This window comes from Hemitrygon akajei, chromosome 10 (assembly GCF_048418815.1).
Source record: "Hemitrygon akajei chromosome 10, sHemAka1.3, whole genome shotgun sequence".
NCBI classification, from domain to species: Eukaryota; Metazoa; Chordata; class Chondrichthyes; order Myliobatiformes; family Dasyatidae; genus Hemitrygon; species Hemitrygon akajei.
In genome coordinates, this window is record NC_133133.1 from 118,143,865 (window position 1) to 118,169,557 (window position 25,693).

The 25,693-nt window shown below is 45.3% G+C and overlaps 1 protein-coding gene across 2 annotated transcripts in view; it reads right to left on the reverse strand.

Annotated features, from left to right (window-relative positions):
* stab2 (stabilin 2) overlaps positions 1–2,610 on the reverse strand; it is a 191,852-nt gene extending 189,242 nt beyond the window's left edge. Inside the window, exons 1-3 of one of the 2 annotated variants that reach the window (XM_073058832.1) lie at positions 2,429–2,610; positions 1,724–1,857; positions 1,498–1,613 (exon numbers count right to left, since the gene is read on the reverse strand). In XM_073058832.1, the coding sequence (XP_072914933.1) occupies positions 1,498–1,613; positions 1,724–1,857; positions 2,429–2,500 (322 nt within the window). In that variant the 5' untranslated portion in view covers positions 2,501–2,610. Of the gene's footprint in view, positions 1–1,497; positions 1,614–1,723; positions 1,861–2,428 lie in introns of both variants that reach the window. The other variant, XM_073058831.1, reaches the window with a different exon arrangement.
* Between the last annotated feature and the right edge of the window lie 23,083 nt (positions 2,611–25,693).

Below are 25,693 nucleotides of genomic sequence, written 5' to 3' on the forward strand. Positions count from 1 at the left end.
TCATCTTGTACACTTCTATCAAGTCGCTTCTCATCCTCCTTCATCCAAAGATAAAAGCCCTAACTCACTCAGCCTCTCCTCATAAGAGATGCTCTCTAATCCAGGCAGCATCTTGGTAAACCTCACCTGCATTTTCACTGTACATTGGTGTACGTGACAGTCAATTTACAATTACCAATTTACTGACACTATCATCTTCATGATTCGTGGTTCGTGTTTCCACTTTCCAATTGCCATTAAGAGGTTGACATCTGTTCAGCCAGTGAAACAGTAATTAGCCAATATTCCTCCCTGATAATGGCCAGCATTGTGACAGAGACTTCCTCAGGTCCATGAAGGCACCCGGCTTCCTATTCCCCTCAACTCTTTCTCATGGCCAGTAAACATTGCAACCTCTCTATAAAAGCAGGATGTTTAAAACTCTCAGAATGTTTCACCTACTGTAGGATTAATGAACCTTCTTATCAAAAAGGAAACACCATGTAAACTTACTGTACAACAATGCCACACGGGCAGAATTCTTCACATTTTTCTCTGCTGAATCTCTGTGTCGCCACTAATGTAATTATTGATTAATTCACGTAAAACCGCCATAATTCAGCACCTTTTGACTTTGAAGGGAATGGATGAATAGAATATCTGGACTAGTGCAGGTACTTGAAACAGTACAAATTTTATTACTTTTTAAATTAAATTTATTACTTTTTAACACATATAGTTTCTCTGCGCCTGGTAAGTTTAAAGGGAGCAGGAAATAGAGTCATGCACAATAGAAATAGGCCCTTCGGCCTTTACTCATTCCTGCTGGCCTCTAAGCTAGTCCCACTTGCCTAAGTTTGTCCAGTATTTTTTCTTACCTTTTCCTATACATTCAGAGATTACTTTATTAGATACACCTTTATACCTCGTTAATGTAAATATCTAATCAGCCAATCATGGGGCAGCCAATCAATGCATTAAAGCATGCAGACATAGTCAAGAGGTTCAGTTGTCTTTCAGACCAAACATCAGAACGGGGAAGAAAGGTGACCTAAGTTACTTTGACTGTGGAATGATTTTGGTGACCAGTCAGGGTGGGTTTGAGTATCTCAGAAACTGCTGATCTCCTGGGGTTTTCATAGTCTCTAGAGTTTACAGAGAATGGTGTGAAAAACAAAATAAAACATCCAGTGAGCAGCTGTTCTGTGGGTGAAAATGATTTGTTAATGAGAGAGGTCAGAGGAGAATGGGCAGATTAGTTCAAGCTGACAGGAAGGTGACAGTCACTCAAATAACCACGCTTTACAACAGTGGTGTGCAGAAGAGCATCTCTAAATGCACAATACGTACATAATAAAGTGGCCACTGACTGTATATTTCTTTTGTAACTAATAGTACTTTTAATGTATTGCACTGTACTGCTGCCATCATGACATATGTCCGTGATGATGAAGCATACTCTGAGGCTTTGAGATTATAGTATAAACCCTCCCGAGGTGGTGATGAAGACCAGCTTACCCATGCAGTCTGGTCCCCAGAAGCCGGCACAGCACCGATGCTGGAGCACATCCTTGACGCAGACATGGTAACAGCCATGTACAGTTATAAAGAACGATCGGACTGAAATGTGGTACCTTTCACAGAATGAGAAAAAGAACATAGTTATTTCACGTAGTCAGTACAGGGATTCGTCACTTTTTCTCCAGTTTCCGTCGCTCTGTTTTTTTTTATCTGGTTTCATTACCTGCAGTCCCTGGATCCGATCCCCGTAGTAAGCTGAGTGTAGTTCTGTGGGCACCGTATCTTGGCGTTTAAGGCACAGGAGCGACACCGAGTTAGGGTCTTGACTTGGACCATCTTGTCACAACGGTTTGATCCCTGCTGAAGTCATACAACAGCGTAAAGAGTTAGTCTTCTGCTTAAAGGGACAACTATCTTATCCCTGTAGTACACACACACACACACACACACGAACATAAACATTCTGCAATAGCGTGTTTTAAGTCAAAGTTCTCCACCTGTCCCCGACAGCCGGTCTTCATTCAAACTGAACGCTGTGCCCAAAAGCACAGAAGCCACAACTCCAAGCTGTGCTTGGAGATTACAAAGCAGCTTTATTTGTTTGAAACTGATAAGTTATAACTTAGACCTCATCCTTGGAATGTGTGTGATAACAGCGTATTGGAGCTATTAATATACACTTTGGTATTCCGGCCCTGGGTCATTGAAAAGAACTGCGCAATTAGAACCACGCTAGAAAATTGTAATTTGTGCAACTGTTCAGCAAGTTTCCTGAGTTTGTGCTGTCATTGCTCTAACAGATTATAACCACTTGCACGTAATGAAATAAGCTCCATCTCATTTCTCCTACAGCTGAGGTGCTTCTGTCTGTTCAGATCTGCTGAACTTCAGTGGGACACTTTCAGCTGCTGTGTCAGTGAGGACCTACCTGGAGCATGCTTTCAGCCAAGGAGGCCATCAGTAACATCATCTGGAAACGTATGATCCATTGCCGTTTCATCTTGCTGGTCAGTGTTCCCAGCTCTTTAGTGTCTGAAAGGTATTTCACTTCTCACTTTTAAAGTCAGGCCACATTCCTCTGTGAGCTTCCTCTGAAGGGTCCTGAGCAAGTTCTTCCTTCCTATCTCCTTGACTTTTTAGAGTCTGCACTCCCGTCCTCCGCCCACTCTCCCCTCCTTTTCCTGGATGCACACGCCACCACTGGCAAAACTCGCTATCTAAAGTCACAGGACACTTGATAGCTGTCAGCAGGTTGGAGAAATTGCAAGGCCGACATCTCGCCTTCCTTGGGAGTTTTTTTTGTGTGTTGCTTAAATGTAAACAGTGTTGTGCAAGAGAGGCTGGGAAATGGATGGATTTCCTTGTGGGTGCTCTTCTGTAACTGGTGACTTCAGGGAGGTTAGAGGCAGTTAGGGGCTTATGAGAAGGGGTGGAGGGGTAGCTAGTGAAATGACGAAGGTTCACATAGATTATCATCATCATTGTCGTGTGCTGTGTGATTTGATGAGGGCGATCATAGTCCATTCATGACCAAGATTGTTCTTGGCAAAATTTTCTACAGAAGTGGTTTGCCATTGCCTTCTTCTGGGCAGTGTCTTTACAAGATGGGTGACCCCAGTCATTATCAATACTCCAGAGATTGTCCCACAAACACGATAAAATCTGCAGATGTGGGAAATACAAAGCAACACACACAAAATACTGGAGGAACTCAGCAGGTCAGTCAGCTTATATGGAAAAGCGATTGTTTGCCTGGCGTCAGTGGTCGCATAACCAGGACTTGTGATATGCACCTGCTGCTCGTACAGCCAAGCTGATATGCTACACAATTCCGCTGTAATGCACTTTTCCACAGAGTCACAGAGCACTACAGCACAGCAACCATTAGCAACGTAGAAGCAGAATTAGGCCATTTGGCCCACTGAGTCTGTTCCACCATTCTATCATAGCTGATTTATTATGCCTCTTGGCAGTGTGGAGGATCAGAGGGATCTTGGGGTCTGAGTCCATAGGACACTCAAAGCAGCTGCGCAGGTTGACTCTGTGGTTAAGAAGGTGTACGGTTTATTGGCCTTAATCAATCGTGCAATTGAATTTGGGAGCCGAGAGGTAATGTTGCAGCTATATATAGGACCCTGGTCAGACCCCACTTGAGAGTACTCGGCTCAGTTCTGGTCGCCTCACTACAGGAAGGATGTGGAAGCCATAGAAAGGGTGCAGATGAGATTTACAAGGATGTTGTCTGGATTGGGGAGCATGCCTTATGAGAATAGGTTGAGTGAACTCGGCCTTTTCTCCTTGGAGCGATGGAGGATGAGAGGTGACCTGATAGAGGTATATAAGATGATGAGAGACATTGATCATGTGGATAGTCAAAGGCTTTTTCCCAGGGCTGAAATGGTTGTCACACGAGAACACAGGTTTAAGGTGCTGGGGAGTAGGTACAGAGGAGATGTTAGGGGTAAGTTTTATACTCAGAGAGTGGTGAGTGCGTGGAATAGGCTGCCAGCAATGGTGGTGGAGGCAGATACGATAGGGTCATTTAAGAGACATTTAGATAAGTAGATGGAGCTTAGTAAAATAGAGGGCTATAGGTAAGCCTGGTAATTTTTAAGGTAGGGACATGTTTGGCACAACTTTGTGGGTCAAAGGGCCTGTATTGTGCTGTAGGTTTTCTATGTTTCTATGTTTCTAACCCCGTTCTCCTGCTTTGACACCCTTATTAATCAAGAACCTATCAACCTCTGCTTTAAATATACCCAATGACTTGGCCTCCACAACCATCCAAGGTAATCAATTCCACAGATTTACCACTCTCAGGGTAAAGAAATTCCTCCTTATCTCTGTTCTAAAGGGACATCCTTCTATTCTGAGGGTATGCCCCCTGGTCCAAGACTCCCCCACTATAGAAAATATCCTCTACAAATCCACTCTGGCTAGGCCATTCAGTATGAATAATATTGAAAATATTAATAATAATAATAATAAACTGGCCCTTCGTGCCTAACTGCTATTCTGCCTATCCCATCGACCCACACCTGGACCACAGCCCTCTGTACACCTCCATACATGTACTTATCCAAACTTTGCTTAAATATTGCAATTGAACCCATATCCACCACTTTCTCTAGCAGCTTATTTGCTCTTTTTTTTGTAATTTTTAAATGAAGTTCATCATCAAACAAACATTTCCATAAGATGTATTTCAGACATTGTACATATATATCATATAATCATATATATCACAAATCTCCACAAAGTATTTATCTGAGGTATACACTTATAGAAAAGAGTGGAGAAAAAATCAAGCCAAAGGAAAGAACTATGTACAAGTAGGGAGTGATCTTTTTTTTACAACATATTCATTGATTTGTAAGAATAAAATCAGGCCTATGAGGCTTTATGCAGTTAAACCATTTTCCCAGTATGAATCAAATTGTTCCAGCTTATGATGAACAGATGCTGTTATCTTCTCCATTTTGTAAAGAAGTCTCCCCTGAGTTTCTCCTTAAATATTTCACCTTTTGCCCTGAACCTATCTATATCCCTCTATCAAATCTCCCCTCATTCTCCTATGCACCCAGGAACAAAGTCCTAATCTATTCAACCTTTCCTGTTAGGTCAGGATCCTCATGACCAGAAGGTCATGACCCCCTGGGTTCGTGAATCGGTGAGAGCTTCAGGCCTAGAGTTTGGCGAGTCTGTAGCTCAAGGTCTAGTGTTTGCTGAACTTGTGCTTGTGTCAATGCTGAGGATCGAGGCCCGTGGGTCAGACCAGAAGTCTGGAAGTTGAGGCCTGTTGGCTGGAGCCCCAGGTCTGTGAATGTCTGCATGTCTGCGTCCAAATCTGAAGCTGGAGACTGACGAAGGCGTACTGCCTTGGAGCTGGAGGACTGTGGGAGGGAGGAACGTGGCTTGTTCTGCAGTCGTTGTTTTGTTGCTTGTTATGTTCTGATTTGTTATTATGGGGTCCTGGTGGGCCACAGAGTACTGCAGCAGAGAAATAGACCCTTCGGCCCATCTAGTCCGTGCCAAGCTATTACTCTGTCTAGTCCCACCGACCTGCATCCGGAACTTAACCTTCCATATACCTCCCATCCATGTATCAATTCAAATCTCCCTTAAACCCGGATCCACCACCTCTGCTGGCAGTTTGTTCCACTCTCTCACCACCATGTTCCTCTTAAATATTTCACCTTTCGCCCTTGACCCATGACCTCTAATTCTAGTCTCACCAAACTTTAGTGGAAAAAGCCTGCTTGCACTTAATTATTTATTTTTTAGTGATACGGCGCGGAACTGCCCCTTCTGGCCCAAGAAGCTGTGCCACTCGGCAACCCACCTATTTAATCACAGGACAGTTAACCATTGGGAGGAAACCAGAGCACCCTGAGGAAACTTATGAGGTCACAGGAAGAACGTACTTTGTAGACAGCACAGGAATTGGACTCTGAACATTGATGTCCTGAGCTGTAGTGGCATTTCACTAACCACTAGGATATCATGGCACCCTATCTATGCCCCTCATAACTTTGTATATCTCGGTCAAATCTCCCCTCATTCTCCTATGTCCCAGGGAGTAAAGTCCTAGATATGTTCCATGTATGCTTTGTTGGAGATGGAATGTGTAGTGACACCTGCAAGCACACCTTCGAGTGTGCTGGTGTCACGATGTGCACTGGCAGTATCAGAACTCAAGTTCAGAGGAAAGGCAGACTCTGACAGTGACAAGAGTTTATTCATAATAATTCCATAAGAACACCAGTGGCTCAGCCGAGCGACACCACAAGAAGTAACGTTCTCAAATCTCGGACCCTGCAATTAGCACTAGTCAGGCATCCACTGCCTGGAACACGGAATCCCCGAGTCCATCAAAATAAGCTTAACAAGTTTAAACAGAAGGCACTAGGAGATTGCATTAAAAAGACTGAGAAAAACACAGGGAACTCTAAACGATTAACAACTGTCATTAAGCAACAATTACGCAAAGAAGAGGATCAAAATCAGGTTTATTATCACTAGCAGATGTCATGAAATTTGTTAACTTAGCAGCAGCAGTACAATACAATACATGATAATATAGAAAAAAATAAGGAAATCATTTTCAGTAAGTATATATATGTATATTAAATGGATTTAAATTAATGCAAAAACAGAAATAATATATATTAAAGAACATGAGATAGTGTTCATGCATTCAATGTCCATTTTGGAATCATATGGCAGAGGGGAGGAAGCTGTTCCTGAGTTGCTGAGTGTGTGCCTTCAGGCTTCTGTATCCCCTTCCTGACGATAACAATGGGCATGTCCTGGGTGATGGGGTCCTTAATAATGGATGTTGCCTTTCTGAGGCACACAGTCATGGGTATAGAGGGAGTAGAGCAGTGGGCTGAGCACACACCCCTGAGATGCACCAGTGTGGATCGTCAGCGAGGACGAGATGTTATCACCGATCTGCACAGATTGTGGTCTTCCGGTTAGGAAGTCGAGGATCCAATTGCAGAGGGAGGTACAGAGGGCCAGGTTCTGCAGCTTATTGATGAGGACTGTGGGAATGATGGAGTTAAATGTTGAGCTATAGTCAATGAACAGCATCCTGACATAGGTACTTGTATTGTCCAGGTGATCTAAAGCCATGTGAAGAGCAATCGAGATTGTGTCTGCCGCAGACCTATTGTGGCGATAGGCACATTGCAGAGGGTCCAGGTCCTTGCTGAGGCAGGAGTTCATTCTAGCCATGAGCAACCTCGCAAAGCATTTTACCGCCGTAGATGTGAGTGCTACTGGGCAATAGTCATTAAGGCAGCTCACACTACTCTTCTTGGGCACTGGTATAACTATTGTCTTTTTGAAGCAAGTGGGAACTTCCGACCATAGCAGTGAGAGGTTGAAAATGTCCTTGAATATTCCCATCATTTAGTCGGCACAAGTTTTTAGAGCCTTCCCAGGTACTCCATCCAGACCTGCCACCTTGTGAGGCTGCACCCTCCTTTAAGACAGCCTAACGTCAGCCTCCAAGTCAAAGATCGCAGGGTCAATGGGTGCAGCAGGAATCTTCACAGTTGTTGTTATATTTTCCATTTCAAAGAAGGCATTGAAGGCGTTGAGCTCAAATGGTAGTGAAACATCCCTGCCATTCATGCTATGGGATTTTGCTTTGTAGGAAATAATGCCAGACCCTGCTAGAGTTGACGTGCATCCAATGTCACCTCCAAACTCACTTGAAATTGTATCTTCGCTCTTGAAGTAATCCTGTTTAAGTTATACCTGGGTCACTAGACTTAAATGCCACAGATCTAGCCCTCAGCAGACGACGAGCCTCCTGGTTCTTCTATAGTATTTGGGTGGGAATGTATGTACAGCAAGCTTTCATAGGCACACACTCATCCACACAGGTTTTAATCAAGTAGGTAACAACTGTGCATACATACAGATTTATTTTTTTAAAATTTTTATTAGTTTTTCAAAACATTTTACAAAATTAAAAACCCCAAATCCCAATGAGGAGCATTAATACAGAGCAAGGTTAAGCATACAATAACAATATGCTACAGAGGAAGAGAATTTAACAAAAAAGCACCTAAATTAAAGACAAGTGAGCTTAGTGTCCTCCCCAAACCCCACAACACAAGAAAAAAACAACAATTCCAGACCAACCACCACACAATATAGAGAGTATAAGTCCGGACAGTCAAACTCCCAGACTGTAAATACACTTAGCAACAGAGGATAATAATGCCTACTACCAGAAAAAAAAAGGGAGCTGAAAGCAAGGGACCGAAAAGAAAAAAAAACCCTAGTCAAGAGGAAGGTTATGAAAGTACTCGATAAAAGGTCCCCAGACCTTATGGAACTTTAAATCCGAATTGAGAACTGAATAATGAATTTTTTCGAGGTCCAAGCAGGCCATAATGTCGTTAAGCCATTGCGCATGAGTGGGCGGGGCAACATCTCTCCATCTAAGGAGGATCAAGCGTCTCGCCAGGAGAGAGGCAAAGGATAGTATTCGGCATTTGGTCGGACCCAGACATAAATCTGTCTCGCCCCAAAAACCGAACAGAGCAATTAAGGGGTTAGGTTCTAGGTGCTGATTCAGAATACCCGATAATGTAGTGAAGACATCTTTCCAGAATTTCTCCAAGCTAGGACAGAACCAGTACATATGGATGAGAGAGGCCACGCCCCTCTTGCATTTATCACAGAGCGGACTAATGCCAGGGTAGAATCGAGATAGTTTAGATTTAGACATATGGGCTCTATGAACAATCTTAAACTGTAAAAGGCAATGGCGAGCACAAAGGGAGGTTGAGTTAACCGATTTGAGAACTGAGTCCCAGCTCTCCTCGGATAAGGAGATATTTAAATCCTGCTCCCAGGCCATTTTAATTTTATCCACAGGGGCCCGTCGTAAGGCTGCTAGTTTATCTTGGATAATTGAAATTAAACCTTTACCTAGTGGATTAATGGAAAGAAATAGGTCCATAGCATTTTTTGCGGGCATTTCAGGAAAGTTAGGAATTAAAGGATCAGTAAAGTGTCGGATTTGGAGATATCTGAAAAAGTGAGCGTTAGGCAGGTTGAACTTAACAGAGAGCTGTTGAAAAGAAGCGAAGCGATTATCAATGAAGAGATCTTCAAAATGTCTAATGCCCTTCCTGTACCAAACATGGAATGCTGAATCGAACGTGGTAGGTAAAAAAAGGTGATTATGTGCGACAGGGCTAGAAATGGAAAATCCCTGGAAACCATAGCATTTCCTGAACTGAGCCCATATACGCAAAGTGTGTCTAACCAGAGGATTAGCTATTGATCTGGGCAGACTGCTAGGGAGTGCAGAGCCAAGAAGTGCAGATATAGATAATTCTTTAGTGGAGCTCAACTCCATTGCCACCCAGTTAGGGCACTCAGGTTGACCGTGGAAGAAAGACCAGAAGGCAGCACAACGTATATTAGCTGCCCAGTAATATAAGCAAAAGTTAGGTAAAGCCATGCCACCCTCTTTTTTAGATTTTTGGAGGTGGATTTTATTAATTCTAGAGCGCTTATTCTGCCACAGATATGACAAAATAATAGAGTCTAAGGAATCAAAAAAAGATTTAGGAATAAAAATTGGGATAGATTGAAATAAGTATAAAAATTTGGGGAGAACATACATTTTGACAACATTGATACGACCTACCAAGGACATAGATAGAGGTGACCATTGTACCAGACTCTGTTTTGTAGCATATGAAAGATTGACAAAGTTTTCACGAAAGAGATCTTTAAACTTCCTTGTGACTGTAATTCCAAGATAAGTAAATTGATTATGGACTACTTTAAAAGGGAGATCACGAAATATTAGTTCTTGTGCTTCTTTATTAATTGGGAAAAGTTCACTCTTATGTAAGTTGAGTTTATAGCCAGAGATCTGGCTAAACTGGTCAAGAAGTGAAAACATTAGAGGTAAGGATGTAGACGGATATGAGAGAAAGAGTAATAAGTCATCAGCATAGAGAGAGACTTTATGCTCAACACCCCCTCTCCAAATCCCGGTCAGTTCAGGACATTTTCGAAATGCTATCGCCAGAGGTTCTATAGCCAAATCAAAGAGAAAGGGACTTAAGGGGCATCCCTGACGGGTGCCACGTTTGAGATTGAATACTTAGGATTTCTGAAAGTTAGTTAGAACAGAAGCAGTAGGACACTGGTACAGCAATTGGATCCAAGAGATGAAACTTTGGCCGAGGTCAAATTTTTCTAAGACTGCAAAAAGGTAGTTTCTATGGTTTCCACATCCTTCCTGTAGTGAGGCGACCAGAATTGAGCACAGTACTCCAAGTGGGGTCTGATCAGGGTCCTATATAGCTGCAACATTATCTCTCTGCTCCTAAACTCAATCCCACGATTGATGACGGCCAATACACCGCACACCTTCTTAACCATAGAGTCAACTTGCGCAGCTGCTTTGAGCATCCTATGGACTACAGAGTCTTACCATTAATACTATATTCTGCCATCATATTTGACCTACCAAAATGAACCACTTCACACTTATCTGGGTTGAACACCATCTGCCGCTTCTCAGCCCAGTTTTGCATCCTATCAATATCCCTCTGTAACCTCTGACAGCCCTCCACACTATCCACAACACCCCCAACCTTTGTGTCATCAGCAAACTTACTAACCCATCCTTCCACTTCCTCATCCAGGTCATTTATAAAAATCACGGAGTAAGGGTTCCAGAACAGATCCCTGAGGCACTCCACTGGTGACCGACCTCCATGCAGAATATGACCCGTCTACACCACTCTTTGCCTTCTGTGGGCAAGCCAGTTCTGGATTCACAAAGCAATGTCCCCTTGGATCCCATGCCTCCTTACTTTCTCAATAAGCCTTGCATGAGGTACCTTATCAAATGCCTTGCTGAAATCCATATACACTACATCTACTGCTCTTCCTTCGTCAATGTGTTTAGTCACATCCTCAAAAAATTCAATCAGGCTCGTAAGGTATGACCTGCCCTTGACAAAGCCATGCTGACTATTCCTAATCATATTATATGTCTCCAAATGTTCATAAATCCTGCCTCTCAGGATCTTCATCAACTTACCAATCACTGAGGTAAGACTCACTGGTCTATAATTTCCTGGGCTGTCTCTACTCCCTTTCTTGAATAAAGGACAACATCCACAACCCTCCAATCCTCTGGAACCTCTTCCGTCTCCATTGATGATGCAAAGATCATTGCCAGAGGCTCAGCAATCTCCTCCCTCGCCTCTCACAGTAGACTGGGGTACATCTCATCCGGTCCCAGCGACATCCAACTTGATGCTTTCTAAAAGCTCCAGCGTATTCTATTATTGCATCTTCAGGCAGTGCTTTACAAAATGTGAAATCCACTCCCTTTTCTCTGTGTTCTGCCTCTCCACATCTCTGCCGATCTTTGTTGAATTTTCGATCTCTTCTTGGCTGTCCTCTCTTGCCTCTCCAGTTCTTCTTCCTCAGTTTCTTCCTGTACTCTGTTGATCTCACATCCACGTACCTCCTTCATTTAAATATTGGCCTTCCTCCTACAAATTCAACTCTTCTGCTCAACGGCGTTCTTCCCTCTCCCATCAACACTATCGGGGCATCACCTGACCCACAACCTGGGCTCTCTTCATTGTTCTGCACTTTTTCTTCACCACCCACTGCTTGATCCTCACTTTTACATCTCACTTTCTCCTCTGTGACAATTACATTGTCTTTGTTTTCACTTTCCACTTTCTTCTCTGCAACCATTCCTTCTTTGTGGCTTCCATTTATCATGTTCTTATCCCTGGTATCCCTATTTTCACCCACTTGGGTCATTGTTGGGCTGGCCACCTCTGGAAGAAAATTCCTGAGAGCTGGCTCAGGACCTGGCTTTCCATATGGCTGTTCCTGAGGACTAATTCCATGCTGTTTTCCTTCGTCCCTTTCTTCCATATCATCAGCCCCAATATTCTGGCTTACCGTTTCTATATTCAGACTCCCAGTGCTGAGCTTTGAATAATCTGCCTGTAAATCCAGATTACTCTCACCTGGACATAGATTTCCCATTTCATGTTCTGACTCTCCAACCTCTGGATCTGAGCTTCCAGCCTCCAGCTCCGTCTCGATTTTGACTGCTAGACCAGAGCATCTCCAGCTTTCAGGCTCCATTCGCTCAACAATGAGCACCATTCCCCAAACTTCCTGCTGAGCCGCGTCTGCTCCTAGTTCAGCTGCCCCTGCAAGGGGGTCCTTCCTGTGGGCCCAACAGCTGACAAGCCGAGGAGTGGCAGTGCAGAGTTTACAGCGGTTCATTAGGATGTTCTAAGGGAAAACAGTCGAATTTCAAACAATACTGTCGACACGAGGTAAGAAGCTACTCCCCTCTTCGACAGAGAGGAGCACCGATCTTGGACTGTGACAGCTCCTGTCCGGCAGTTATCAAAATATTTAACAGTCCCCAAGAAAAATAAGATGCACTGATGATATCACAATCTGCCTCATTATGATCCTGTGCGTGACGACAAGAAAACGCAAGAGTGCTGTGGAAACGGCTCAGATCATCATGGAAACCAGCCCCCCCCCCCCCCCCGTACCATAAGATGCTCTGATGACATCACAATCTACCTCATTATGATCTTGCACTTTATTGTTTACCTGCACTGCACTCTCTCTGCGACTGCTACACTTTATCCTGCCTTCTGTTATTGTTTTACCTTCTTGTACCTCAAAGCACTGTGTAATCTGCATGAACGGAATGCAAGAGAAGCTTTTCACTGGATCTCAGTACATGGGACAATATTAAACCAATCCCAATCCCAATACCAAATACTGGAAATAAGGAAAGAAGCCTGAGGCCTGTTGCAGGAAGGGTAGGTGTCCATTTTAACGCAGATTTGGTTATTTTGTGCCCAATGTCCCCAACACTTCCTGTGTGCACCGCCACCCCACACTCTCTCTTGACCATGACACTGAGCCTGAGACAGTGCCGATACTTGAAGACCCTGTATTACTGGAAACACAAGAGAGAGCAGATTGGGGTCATAGTGTCATCCAATACACAAACAAGCCCTCAGATCCAAATGGTCCATGCAAACCCAGATGCCTACCTAAGTCCTGAGGATTTGGGGACTCATGCCAAACTTCTTCAGCCGTCTAAGTTGAATGAGGTGCTGTTGTGGTTTTTTCCCCACACAGTCAATACGTATAGTCCAGGTGAGATCCTCAGTGATGTGTACACCAAGGAACTTGAAACCACTCACATCCTCAACTACAGTCCCATTGATGTCAACAGGGGCTAGCCTGTCTCCGTTCCTCCTGTAATCCACGATCAACTCCTTCGGTTTTTGCGAAGTTGAGGGAGAGGTTGTTTTCTTAGCACCACTGTGTCAGGGCGTTGACTTCTCCTCTGTAGGCTGTCTCATCATTGTTGGAAATAAGATGTATCAGTATCATGTCATCTGCAAATTTGATCAGCCAAGGTAGGGTTCCGCTGTGGCCATTCCTCTCAGCAACAAGTATACTGTGTTGAATACTGCTGGAGGGTGGGGATAATGTATCAGGCCAGGCCAGGGGCACTGTGGCCGGCTCTGAGGCTCAGCAGGGAAGGGTGAAGTCAGGCAGAGAGACAGTGATAGGAGACTTGATAGTTAAGGGATGGGCATCAGATTCTGTGTCTATGAAAGTGAAGCCAGGATGGTGTGTTGCCTCCTGGGTGCCAGGGTCCAGAATGTCCCAGAGCGGCTGCAGAAAATTCTCAAGAGGGAGGGTGAGTAGCCAGAGGTCGTGATGCACATTGGCACCAATGACATGGGTAGAAAGGGGGAAGAGGTCCTCTGTAGTGAGTATAGGGAGTTATGGAAGAGGCTGTACCTCCAAGGTAGTAATTCCTGGATAACTCCCAGTACCACGTGCCAGACAGAGCAGGAATAGGTTGGTAGTACAGATGAATGAGTGGCTGAGGGATTGGTGCAGAGGGCAGGGATTCAGATTTCTGGATCATTGGGATCTCTTCTGGGTCACACCCGAACAAGAGGGATCCAATATCCTTGCAGGCAGGTTTGCAAGATTTGGCAGGGGGATAGGAACTGGAGTGATAGGGCTGAGGATGGGGCAGTTGGTATAACTAAATGCAATGTGTAGTGAGACCGTGAAGAAGGACAGCCAGATGACAGGGCAAAATTGCAGTCAGTGGGGTGAGTTGAAGTGTAACACCTGGGCAAAATTGAAAAAGGTGATGAATACAGCACTGAAGGAGTTATATTAAAATGCATGCAGTATACGGAATCAGGTAGATGGTCTTGAAGCACAGATAGAGATTGGCAAATATGTGGGCATCACTGTGTCATGGCTGAGAGAAGATCATAGCTGGGAGTTTAATATCCAAGGATACACATTGTTTCAAAAGGATAGGCAGGTAGGCAGAGGGGATGGTGTGGCTTTGTTGGTGAAAATGAAATCAAATCCTTAGAAAGAGGTGACATAGGATTGGAAGATGTACAATTCTTGTGGATAGAGTTAAGAAACTGCAAGAGTAAAATACCGTGATCTGCAGAAGGACTTGGACAGATTGGGGAAATGGGCAAAGAAATGGCAGATAGAACATAGTATAGGGAAGTGTATAGTCAAGCACTTTCATAGAAGGAATAAAGGTGTAGACTATTTCTGAAACAAGAAGAAAATTCAAAGACCAGAGGTGCAAAGGGACCTGGAATCCTTGTGCAGGATTCCCTAAAGGTTAACTTGCAGGTTGAGTAAGGAAGGCAAGTGCAATGTTAGCATTCATGTTGAGAGGGCTAGAATATAGATAGATAGAGAGATAATTTATTGATCCCAAGGGAAATTACAGTGTCACTGTAGTATTGCAAGTGCACAGATATGCAAATATTAGAAGAGAAGTAGAAAGAATAAAAAATAAGTTACCACAAACAGTCTAACAGGAGGGGTCATCACTTCCCCAGCTACAGGTTAACTCATTATAGACCCTAATGATACAAGCAAGGATATGATGCTGGGACTTCATAAGGCATTGGTCAGATTGTTTTTGGAGTATTATGAGCTGCTTTGGGCCCCTTATATAAGTAAAGACGTGCTGCCATTGGAGAGGGTCCAGAGGAGGTTCATGAGAATGATTCTGGGAATGAAAGAGTTAGTGTAGGAGGAGCGTTTGATGGCTCTGGGCTTGTACACACTGTGATGTTGATTGTGGGAAAGGTACTGACCAAGACTTTGAGCATAAATCTCACATTCTTCTTCAGAACTCATGTGGGATTGCTCCATGCAATCGGGAAAGTTGATGGGTTCTTGGTTTTGACACAGAGTCAAACACTTCATCCCTTCATCCTAACTGCTCGCATGTAAGCTAAGCCCACTTCCCTGTATTTGGTCCATATCCCTCTAAACTTTTCCTATTCACGTACCCATTCAAGTCACCTTTAAAGATTCAGATTCAGAGTCACTGTTCTAGCACATGCAGATCAAAATATATAGTGAATTGCACCATTTACGCCAACAACCAACATGACCTGAGGATGTGCTGGGGGCCAACTGCAGGCATCGTCACGCAGTTCGGCACGAACGCAGCAAGCCCACCATGTTCAGCAGAACCACACAGAACACAACTACAACAGGAGAACAACTCCCATTACTTCCTCCAAGCCACAGGCATACACAGTTGTTAAAGTTTGCTGATGTACTCACTAAGACTGATCCCTCCCCCACGATCAAACGTGACACCATTGACCCCAATCAAACCTGACCCTATTGACCGAATCAAACCAGATCCCATTGACACAATCAAACCTGACCCCATTTACCCCAATGAAACCTGACCCCATTGACCCCAATCAAACCTGACCCTATTGAACCAATCAAACCTGACCCCATTTAACCCAATCAAACCTGACCCCATTTACCCCAATCAAACCTGACCCCATTGAACCCAATCAAACCTGACCCCATTGAACCAAATCACACCTGACCCCATTGACCCCAATCAAACCTGACCCCATTGAACCCAATCAAACCTGACCCCATTGACCCAATCAAACCTGACATCATTGACCCCAATCAAACCTGATCCCATTGACCCCAATCAAACCTGATCCCATTGACCCCAATCAAACCTGACCCCATTGACCCAATCAAACCTGAACCCATTGAACACAAACAAACCAGACCCCATTGACCCAATCAAACCTGACCCCATTTAACCCAATCAAACCTGACCCCATTTCCCCAATCAAACCTGACCCCATTGAACCAATCAAACCTGACCCCATTGAACCCCAATCAAACCTGACCCCATTGACCCAATCAAACCTGACCCTATTGACCCAAATCAAATCTGACCCCACTGACACAATCAAACCTGACCCCATTGACCCCAATCAAACCTGACCCCATTGACCCAATCAAACCTGACCCCATTGAACCCAATCAAAACTGACCCCATTGACCCAATCAAACCTGAACCCATTGAACCAATCAAACCTGACCCCATTGACCCAATCAAACCTGACCCCATTGACACAATCAAACCTGACCCCATTGAACCCCAATCAAACCTGACCCCATTGACCCCAATCAAACCTGACCCTATTGACCCCAATCAAACCTGACCCCATTGACCCAATCAAACCTGAACCCATTGAACCAATCAAACCTGACCCCATTGACCCAATCAAACATGATCCCATTGACCCCAATCAAACCTGACCCCATTGACCCAATCAAACCTGACCCCATTGACACAATCAAACCTGACCCCATTGAACACAATCAAACCTGACCCCATTGACCCCAATCAAACCTGACACCATTGAACCAATCAAACCTGACCCCATTGAACCAATCAAATCTGACCCCATTGACACAATCAAACCTGACCCCATTGAACCCCAATCAAACCTGACCCCATTGACCCCAATCAAACCTGACCCTATTGACCCCAATCAAACCTGACCCCATTGAACCCCAATCAAAACTGACCCCATTAACCCAATCAAACCTGAACCCATTGAACCAATCAAGCCTGACCCCATTGACCCAATCAAAACTGACACCATTGACCCAATCAAACCTGACCCCATTGAACCCAATCAAAACTGACCCCATTGAACCCAATCGAACCTGACCCCATTGACACAATCAAACCTGACCCCACTGACACAATCAAACCTGACCCCATTGAACCCCAATCAAACCTGACCCCATTGACCCAATCAAACCTGACCCCATTGAACCCCAATCAAACCTGACCCCATTGACCCAATCAAACCTGACCCCATTGATCCAATCAAACCTGACCCCATTGAACCCAATCAAACCTGACCCCATTGAACACAATCAAACCTGACCCCATTGAACCCAATCAAACCTGACCCCATTGACCCCAATCAAACCTGACCCCATTGACCCAATCAAACCTGATCCCATTGACCCAATCAAACCTGACCCCATTGAACCCAATCAAACCTGACCCCATTGACCCCAATCAAACCTGACCCCATTGACCCAATCAAACCTGATCCCATTGACCCAATCAAACCTGACCCCATTGAACCCAATCAAACCTGACCCCATTGACCCAATCAAACCTGACCCCATTGAACCCAATCAAACCTGACCCTATTGACACAATCAAACCTGACCCCATTGAACCCAATCAAACCTGACCCCATTGACCGAATCAAACCTGACCCTATTGACACAATCAAACCTGACCCTATTGACACAATCAAACCTGACCCTATTGACTCAATCAAACCTGACCCTATTGACACAATCAAACCTGACCCCATTGACCGAATCAAACCTGACCCCATTGAACACAATCAAACCTGACCCCATTGACCGAATCAAACCTGACCCTATTGACACAATCAAACCTGATCCCATTGACCCAATCAAACCTGACCCCATTGAACCCAATCAAACCTGACCCCATTGAACCCAATCAAACCTGACCCCATTGACCCAATCAAACCTGATCCCATTGACCCAATCAAACCTGACCCCATTGAACCCAATCAAACCTGACCCTATTGACACAATCAAACCTGACCCCATTGAACCCAATCAAACCTGACCCTATTGACACAATCAAACCTGACCCCATTGAACCCAATCAAACCTGACCCTATTGACACAATCAAACCTGATCCCATTGACCCAATCAAACCTGACCCCATTGAACCCAATCAAACCTGACCCCATTGACCGAATCAAACCTGACCCTATTGACACAATCAAACCTGACCCTATTGACTCAATCAAACCTGACCCCATTGAACCCAATCAAACCTGACCCTATTGACACAATCAAACCTGACCCTATTGACACAATCAAACCTGACCCCATTGACCGAATCGAACCTGACCCCATTGAACACAATCAAACCTGACCCCATTGACCGAATCAAACCTGACCCTATTGACACAATCAAACCTGATCCCATTGACCCAATCAAACCTGACCCCATTGAACCCAATCAAACCTGACCCTATTGACACAATAAAACCTGACCCCATTGACCGAATCAAACCTGACCCCATTGAACACAATCAAACCTGACCCAATTGACCGAATCAAACCTGACCCTATTGACACAATCAAACCTGACCCCATTGACTCAATCAAACCTGACCCTATTGACACAATCAAACCTGACCCCATTGAACCCAATCAAACCTGACTCCATTGACCCCAATCAAACCTGACCCCATTGAACCCAATCAAACCTGACCCCATTGACCGAATCAAACCTGACCCCATTGAACACAATCAAACCTGATCCCATTGAACACAATCAAACCTGATCCCATTGACCCCAATCAAACCTGACCCCATTGACCCTGTTACGTATCCCGTAACTGGATCACTTACCAGCAAAGATGGAGAGGTCCACTGAAGTCTGATGGTACCATTTTTAAACGTTTTTCTTTCTAAAGGGGCACAAAAGTAAGGTTAATACAACATTCAGATAACATACGTCGTCAATACTCAATCTAAAGCGCAGGTATAATCATAATCAATAAGAAATAAGCTCTATTGTTGTCTAGGGGTAAGGTATATATTGTCCGCTGTATATCTAAAAGTCTCTTGCGTTCACTGCAGTTCCACCAGCTGCTGTCTTTTGGGGTGTCGCGGTGGTGCACTTTTGTTAGAGAGAGAGAGATAGAGATTGAATGAAACAGTTACCCGGCAGGTTTTTTCCAACCTTTAGGAGTTCGATTCGTCGGAGTCTCGTTGGGGGATGGCCATTCACTTGTGGCCTCTCCTGTAGCTAAAGCCGTTCTTTTGTGGTGAGGTCGCCAATCCCAGGCAAGAAAAAGACGCACACGAACCCCCCCCACCGGCTGTCGCTATTAAACGCTGTCGCAGGATTTCTAGCGTGTCTTCTGGTGCGTCTGGGGGGCCGTCTTTACAACCCCTCTTTTATCTGAACTCACGGGATCTCAGATGTCAATCAGGTTGGGATGATGCAATCTCTCTCCATCTCTCCACCCACGTTGCCCTGAGGGTATACATGTAGTACAGTTCCCAATTCACAAAGGTGTCTCCACAAGACAATGACCACAGTCGCCAGCTTTTGCCTCGCCGTGAAACGAGGGACACCGCACGTATCTCTCTCTTCTCTTGGGTCATTGACCCCCCCTTCACTAGGGCTCTGGCGATTCTCACAAAGGAGGGGGCTGGGATCATAACACCTCCCCTCTTAAAAACGTTTTTACCAGCGGTTAAAACGGAGTGGTACAGAGTCTTACAGGGTTTTAGGATTTGACATAGTACAAAAGCTTTTCTTTTAACTACAGAGCTGTACCGTCATACATTTTTCAGCGTCTAAACAGTTAACGATTACAGTGGCACTTCCTTTAATATGGTAACATCTTGTCCCTGACTAAAGGCTGGTAGCATCAGATTTCAACAGGCAGGGTTCCAAGGGGTTTGTCTTTGTTATTCACATGCTTTGTCAAAATCCCGTACAGCCGGTTTTTCTATTTAAAAATGGCGCCCCCATTAGCCGTCACCTCTTTTCCGGTGAGTTCCTATGTGGGGGACCTGGGTAATTTGGCGAGGTACTCTCCCGCCTTTCCGTTCCATAAGGGTTATTCTCTCAACACCGTGTCCCAAACTTAAATCATCGTGTGAATTTCCACCCAATTCTTTAATGTTACACAGGTAGCTAACCCTTTTGTCAAGACCATGCAGGCTGATGGGTTTCAGTTCGAACCTTTCCCTCAGGCCGCATTTAAATCTCGGCTTTTTCACAGCGCTCTCTTGAATAACAACAGCGTGTGGGGCACCTTTACATTCCAAATCAACCTGTAATCGATGCGCAGGCACCGCGTTACCAAGCTCTCGTTTCTGTAGCTTGGTTGCTTCTTCTGACACCAATCTAAACTTTAAATTTTCTTCATTCGATTTGGGAACTACAAACTTCCCGTTCCCTTCAATAATAATGTTTATCCCCACATGGTCGAGTTCCACTTTAAGGTTCACCACCCCTTCGTGTACCAACACCTGGGAACCCTCCCTTCCCCCAATTACCAGGGTTAACCCTGTCTTCACTGACCCCAGTCCATCTGACCCACAGGGACTGCATTCCTTTTCAACTGAATCAAATACCTCAGACTTTTTCTGAGCTCCATTACTAGGTTCAGTACCACGTGCATCCATATCCTGGACACACTCAAACGGGACATCTGCCTCTTCCAGGCTTTCAATACCCGTACCCTTTTCAGATTCTAAATTCCCCTGATCCTCCCAGTTCCTCTCTGGGCAACTCCCTTCCGGAGAAAACTCAACCCCGCGAGCTGAAACAACCTCGTCTGCCAACCCAGCAGACCTCTCCAAGGTAATGGCATCCTTTTCATCTAGGACTGCCTTCATCTCATTATCGGGAACACCTTGACAACTCTCAACTTCTTCAAACAGGGCTGCCACCCCCGACAGATCATCCATGTCCAACTCTGGACCTTTTAACAGCTTTTTCCGTTTCTCATCTTTATTTCCTACCTCTAGGACCTTTCTCTTCGCTAAGGGAAGATCTAGCTCCTCTCCCTTAACCCCCTTCACTTTACTACTCTTCGGTTTACCACCTTCAGAACCATCGTGGTACAGGGTCAGTAGGACCGTCTCGGCCAAATCAATACTGGCCAGATTTAAACTGCTCGCTTTCTCAGCTGCCTTTCTCGACAGGCTGTGAATGCTCGCGCCTGTGGTACAGACTGGAGATGCGAGGGGCGGGGCTGCAATCCTCACAGGCTGTTTGGGCTGTGTCATCCTTGTCCAAACCTATTCCCCGGCTAAATCATTTCCGAGGAGAACGTCCGCGTCAGTTCTCGGGAATTCTGATGGTACCCCTATTTCGACTGGTCCAGATACTAGCTCACAATCCATAATTACCTGATGTAGGGGCACCATTTCTATTCTTGTACCTATCCCCTTCACGGCGACCATTCCCCTTCTCCGACCGAAATCTAGTATCTCACGGCGGATCAACGACAGCTCCGCCCCGGTGTCCCGCCAGATTCGGACGGGAATGGGTGGGTCTCCCCCCTTCACGGACATGGTTCCGGGTGACAGCCAAGTCTCTGACCCCTCTCGTACTCTGTCTACCCAGGGCTCTCTCATCGATTTACTGATTGCCACAGCACACCCGATAGGGACCGCTGCTTTCCCTTTTTCTGGCTCCTTTCTCGGAGCAAAGCACCTAGAGGCAATATGTCCTCCCTTCCCACAATTAAAACAGGTCAAGCCCAGAAATCTCGGGCTGCCTGGCCTTTTCCCCTCAACCTTACCACTAGCTCCCGGCGGGACCTCTGCCTCAGCCGGCGGACTTCCTCGGTCGCTCCCACGGTCTCTTGGATAACCTTTTGGTGAGGAAAGCTTTGTCCTGTGGGTTAGGGCATATTCATCTGCGAACCTAGCAATTTCCGAGATGGACTTATTCGGCTTCTCATTCAAATACATCCGGATCTCCTCCGGAACACACCCTTTTAATTCCTCAATCAAAAATAACTCCCTGATACGCCCATAATCCCCATCCACCTGTTCCGCGGGGCACCAATGGTCCAAGAGCACACCCTTTTCATAGGCTAGCTCGGTATACGTTTGATTCCACCCTTTTCGTAAATTTCTGAACCTTTGTCTATAAGCTTCAGGTACTAGCTCGTAACTCTGGAGAATGGCCTCCTTTACTTTGGCATAATTCTCCGCTTCCTCTTCCTCGACGGCCAATGCTGCATATGCTCGTTGTGCCTTCCCTTTTAACACACTTTGTAACAACGCCACCCACTGCTCTTTGGGCCACTTCTGATTTACTGCCACCTTTTCAAAAAGCAAGAAATAACTATCAACATCCGACTCTTCGAATGGAGGTACTACCCTCAACTCCCGACTAACATTAAACCTCTCCTCTCGATCTAACCCTAGATCTCTTCGCTCTCTCTTTAACTTCTCCATCTCCAAGTCATGTTCCCTCTGTTTCTGTTTCTCCTCATACTCTCTTTGCTTTTCAGCTCGTACCCTCTCGTTCTCGGCTCGTTCCTTCTCTTTCTCGGCTCGTTCCTTCTCTTTCTCGGCTACTTCTAGCTCTTTTAGCTGAATTTCATGCTGTCTTTGCTTTTCAGCTTGGTCCTGCTCTTTTTTCACCTCTAACCCCTTTAGTTGGAGCTCCTGCTCCCGTTCTTTCTCTCTCTCAGCCCATTCTTTCACTCTCTCAGCCCATTCTTTCTCTCTCTCAGCTGCTTCCAGCTGCTTTATTTTAAATTCATGTTCCAACCTTAATTTCTCCAACTCTAGCTGATCCATCCCGCTAGCTGGTACTTTTTCAGGGATATTTTCCAATACCTCAGCTTCGAACACATTCTTCCCAATGTAATACTGAGTTATGGCCCCTTGCACCTCCCGCTTTTTCATGGACGACCTCACTTCTGTGAGGTCCAATCCCTTCGCCAAATTTAACAAGTCTGATTTGGTGGCCGCCTCTAGCGCCTCCACAGTCGGGTTTTTCATAAATTCACCCACGTCCATCTTTGCTGGTTTCCCATCTGGCTACCCGCATACCAGATCCAAGTTTGGACTTATAAGCCCGATTCACTGGCCTCCCAATTTTGTCAAATCCCGAGACGAGAATCCCAAGTTGTTACGTATCCCGTAACTGGATCACTTACCAGCAAAGATAGAGAGGTCCGCTGAAGTCTGATGGTACCATTTTTAAACGTTTTTATTTCTAAAGGGGCACAAAAGTAAGGTTAATACAAACATTCAGATAACATACGTCGTCAATACTCAATCTAAAGCGCAGGTATAGTAATAATCAATAAGAAATAAGCTCTATCGTTGTCTAGGGGTAAGGTATATATTGTCCGCTGTATATCTAAAAGTCTCTTGCGTTCACTGCAGTTCCACCATCTGCCGTCTTTTGGGGTGTCGCGGTGGTGCATTTTGTTAGAGAGAGAGAGATAGAGATTGAATGAAACAGTTACCCGGCGGGTTTTTTCCAACCTTTAGGAGTTCGATTCGTCGGAGTCTCGTTGGGGGGTGGCCGTTCACTTGTGGCCTCTCCTGTAGTTAAAGCCGTTCTTTCGTGGTGAGGTCGCCAATCCCAGGCAAGGAAAAGACGCACACGAACCCCCCCACCGGCTGTCGCTATTAAACGCTGTCACAGGATTTCTAGCGTGTCTTCTGGTGCGTCTGGGGGGCCGTCTTTACAACCCCTCTTTTATCTGAACTCACGGGGTCTCAGATGTCAATCAGGTTGGGATGATGCAATTTCTCTCCATCTCTCCACCCACGTTGCCCTGAGGGTATACACGTAGTACAGTTCCCAATTCACAAAGGTGTCTCCACAAGACAATGACCACAGTCGCCAGCTTTTGCCTCGCCGTGAAACAAGGGACACCGCACGTATCTCTCTCTTCTCTTGGGTCATTGACCCCCCCTTCACTAGGGCTCTGGCGATTCTCACAAAGGAGGGGGCTGGGATCATAACAACCCCAATCAAACCCGACCCCATTGACCCAATCAAACCTGAACCCATTGAACACAATCAAACCTGACCCCATTGAACCAATCAAACCTGACCCCATTGACCCCAATCAAACCTGACCCCATTGAACCCAATCAAACATGATCCCATTGACCCAATCAAACCTGACCCTAATGACCCCAACCAAACCTGACCCCATTGACCAAATCAAACCTGATCCTATTGACCCAATCAAACCTGACCCCATTTACCCCAATGAAACCAGACCCCATTGATCCCAACCAAAACTGACCCCATTGAACCCAATCAAACCTGCCCCTATTGATCCCAATCAAACCTGACCCCATTGACCCAATCAAACCTGACCCCATTGACCCAAATCAAACCTGACCCCATTGACACAATCAAACCTGACCCCATTGAACCCAATCAAACCTGACCCCATTGACCGAATCAAACCGGACCCCATTGAACACAATCAAAACTGACCCCATTGACCCCAATCAAACCGGACCCCATTGAACACAATCAAACCTGACCCCATTGAACCCAATCAAACCTGACATCATTGACCCCAATCAAACCTGACCCCATTGACTCAATCAAACATGACCCCATAGACCCCAATCAAACCTGACCCCATTGAACCCAATCAAACCTGACCCCATTGACCCAATCAAACCTGAACCCATTGAACCAATCAAACCTGACCCCATTGAACCCAATCAAAACTGACTCCATTGAACCAATCATACATGACCCCATTGAACCCAATCAAACATGACCCCATTGACCCCAATCAAACCTGACCCCATTGAACCCAATCAAACCAGACCCCATTGAACCCAATCAAACCTGACCCCATTGACCCAAATCAAATCTGACCCCATTGACACAATCAAACCTGACCCGATTGACCCCAATCAAACCTGACCCCATTGACCCCAATCAAACCTGACCCCATTGAACACAATCAAACCTGACCCCATTGAACCAAATCACACCTGACCCCATTGAACCCAATCAAACCTGACCCCATTGAACCAAATCACACCTGACCCCATTGACCCCAAGCAAACCTGACCCCATTGAACCCAATCAAACCTGATCCCATTGACCCAATCAAACCTGACATCATTGACCCCAATCAAACCTGATCCCATTGACCCCAATCAAACCTGATCCCATTGACCCCAATCAAACCTGACACCATTGACCCAATCAAACCTGACCCCATTGAACACAAACAAACCAGACCCCATTGACCCAATCAAACCTGACCCCATTTAACCCAATCAAACCTGACCACATTTCCCCCAATCAAACCTGACCCCATTGAACCAATCAAACCTGACCCCATTGACACAATCAAACCTGACCCCATTGAACCCCAATCAAACCTGACCCCATTGACCCAATCAAACCTGACCCTATTGACCCCAATCAAACCTGACCCCATTTACCCAATCAAACCTGACCCCATTGAACCCAATCAAAACTGACCCCATTGACCCAATCAAACCTGAACCCATTGAACCAATCAAACCTGACCCCATTGACCCAATCAAACCTGACCCCATTGACACAATCAAACCTGACCCCATTGAACCCAATCAAACCTGACATCATTGACCCCAATCAAACCTGACCCCATTGACTCAATCAAACATGACCCCATAGACCCCAATCAAACCTGACCCCAT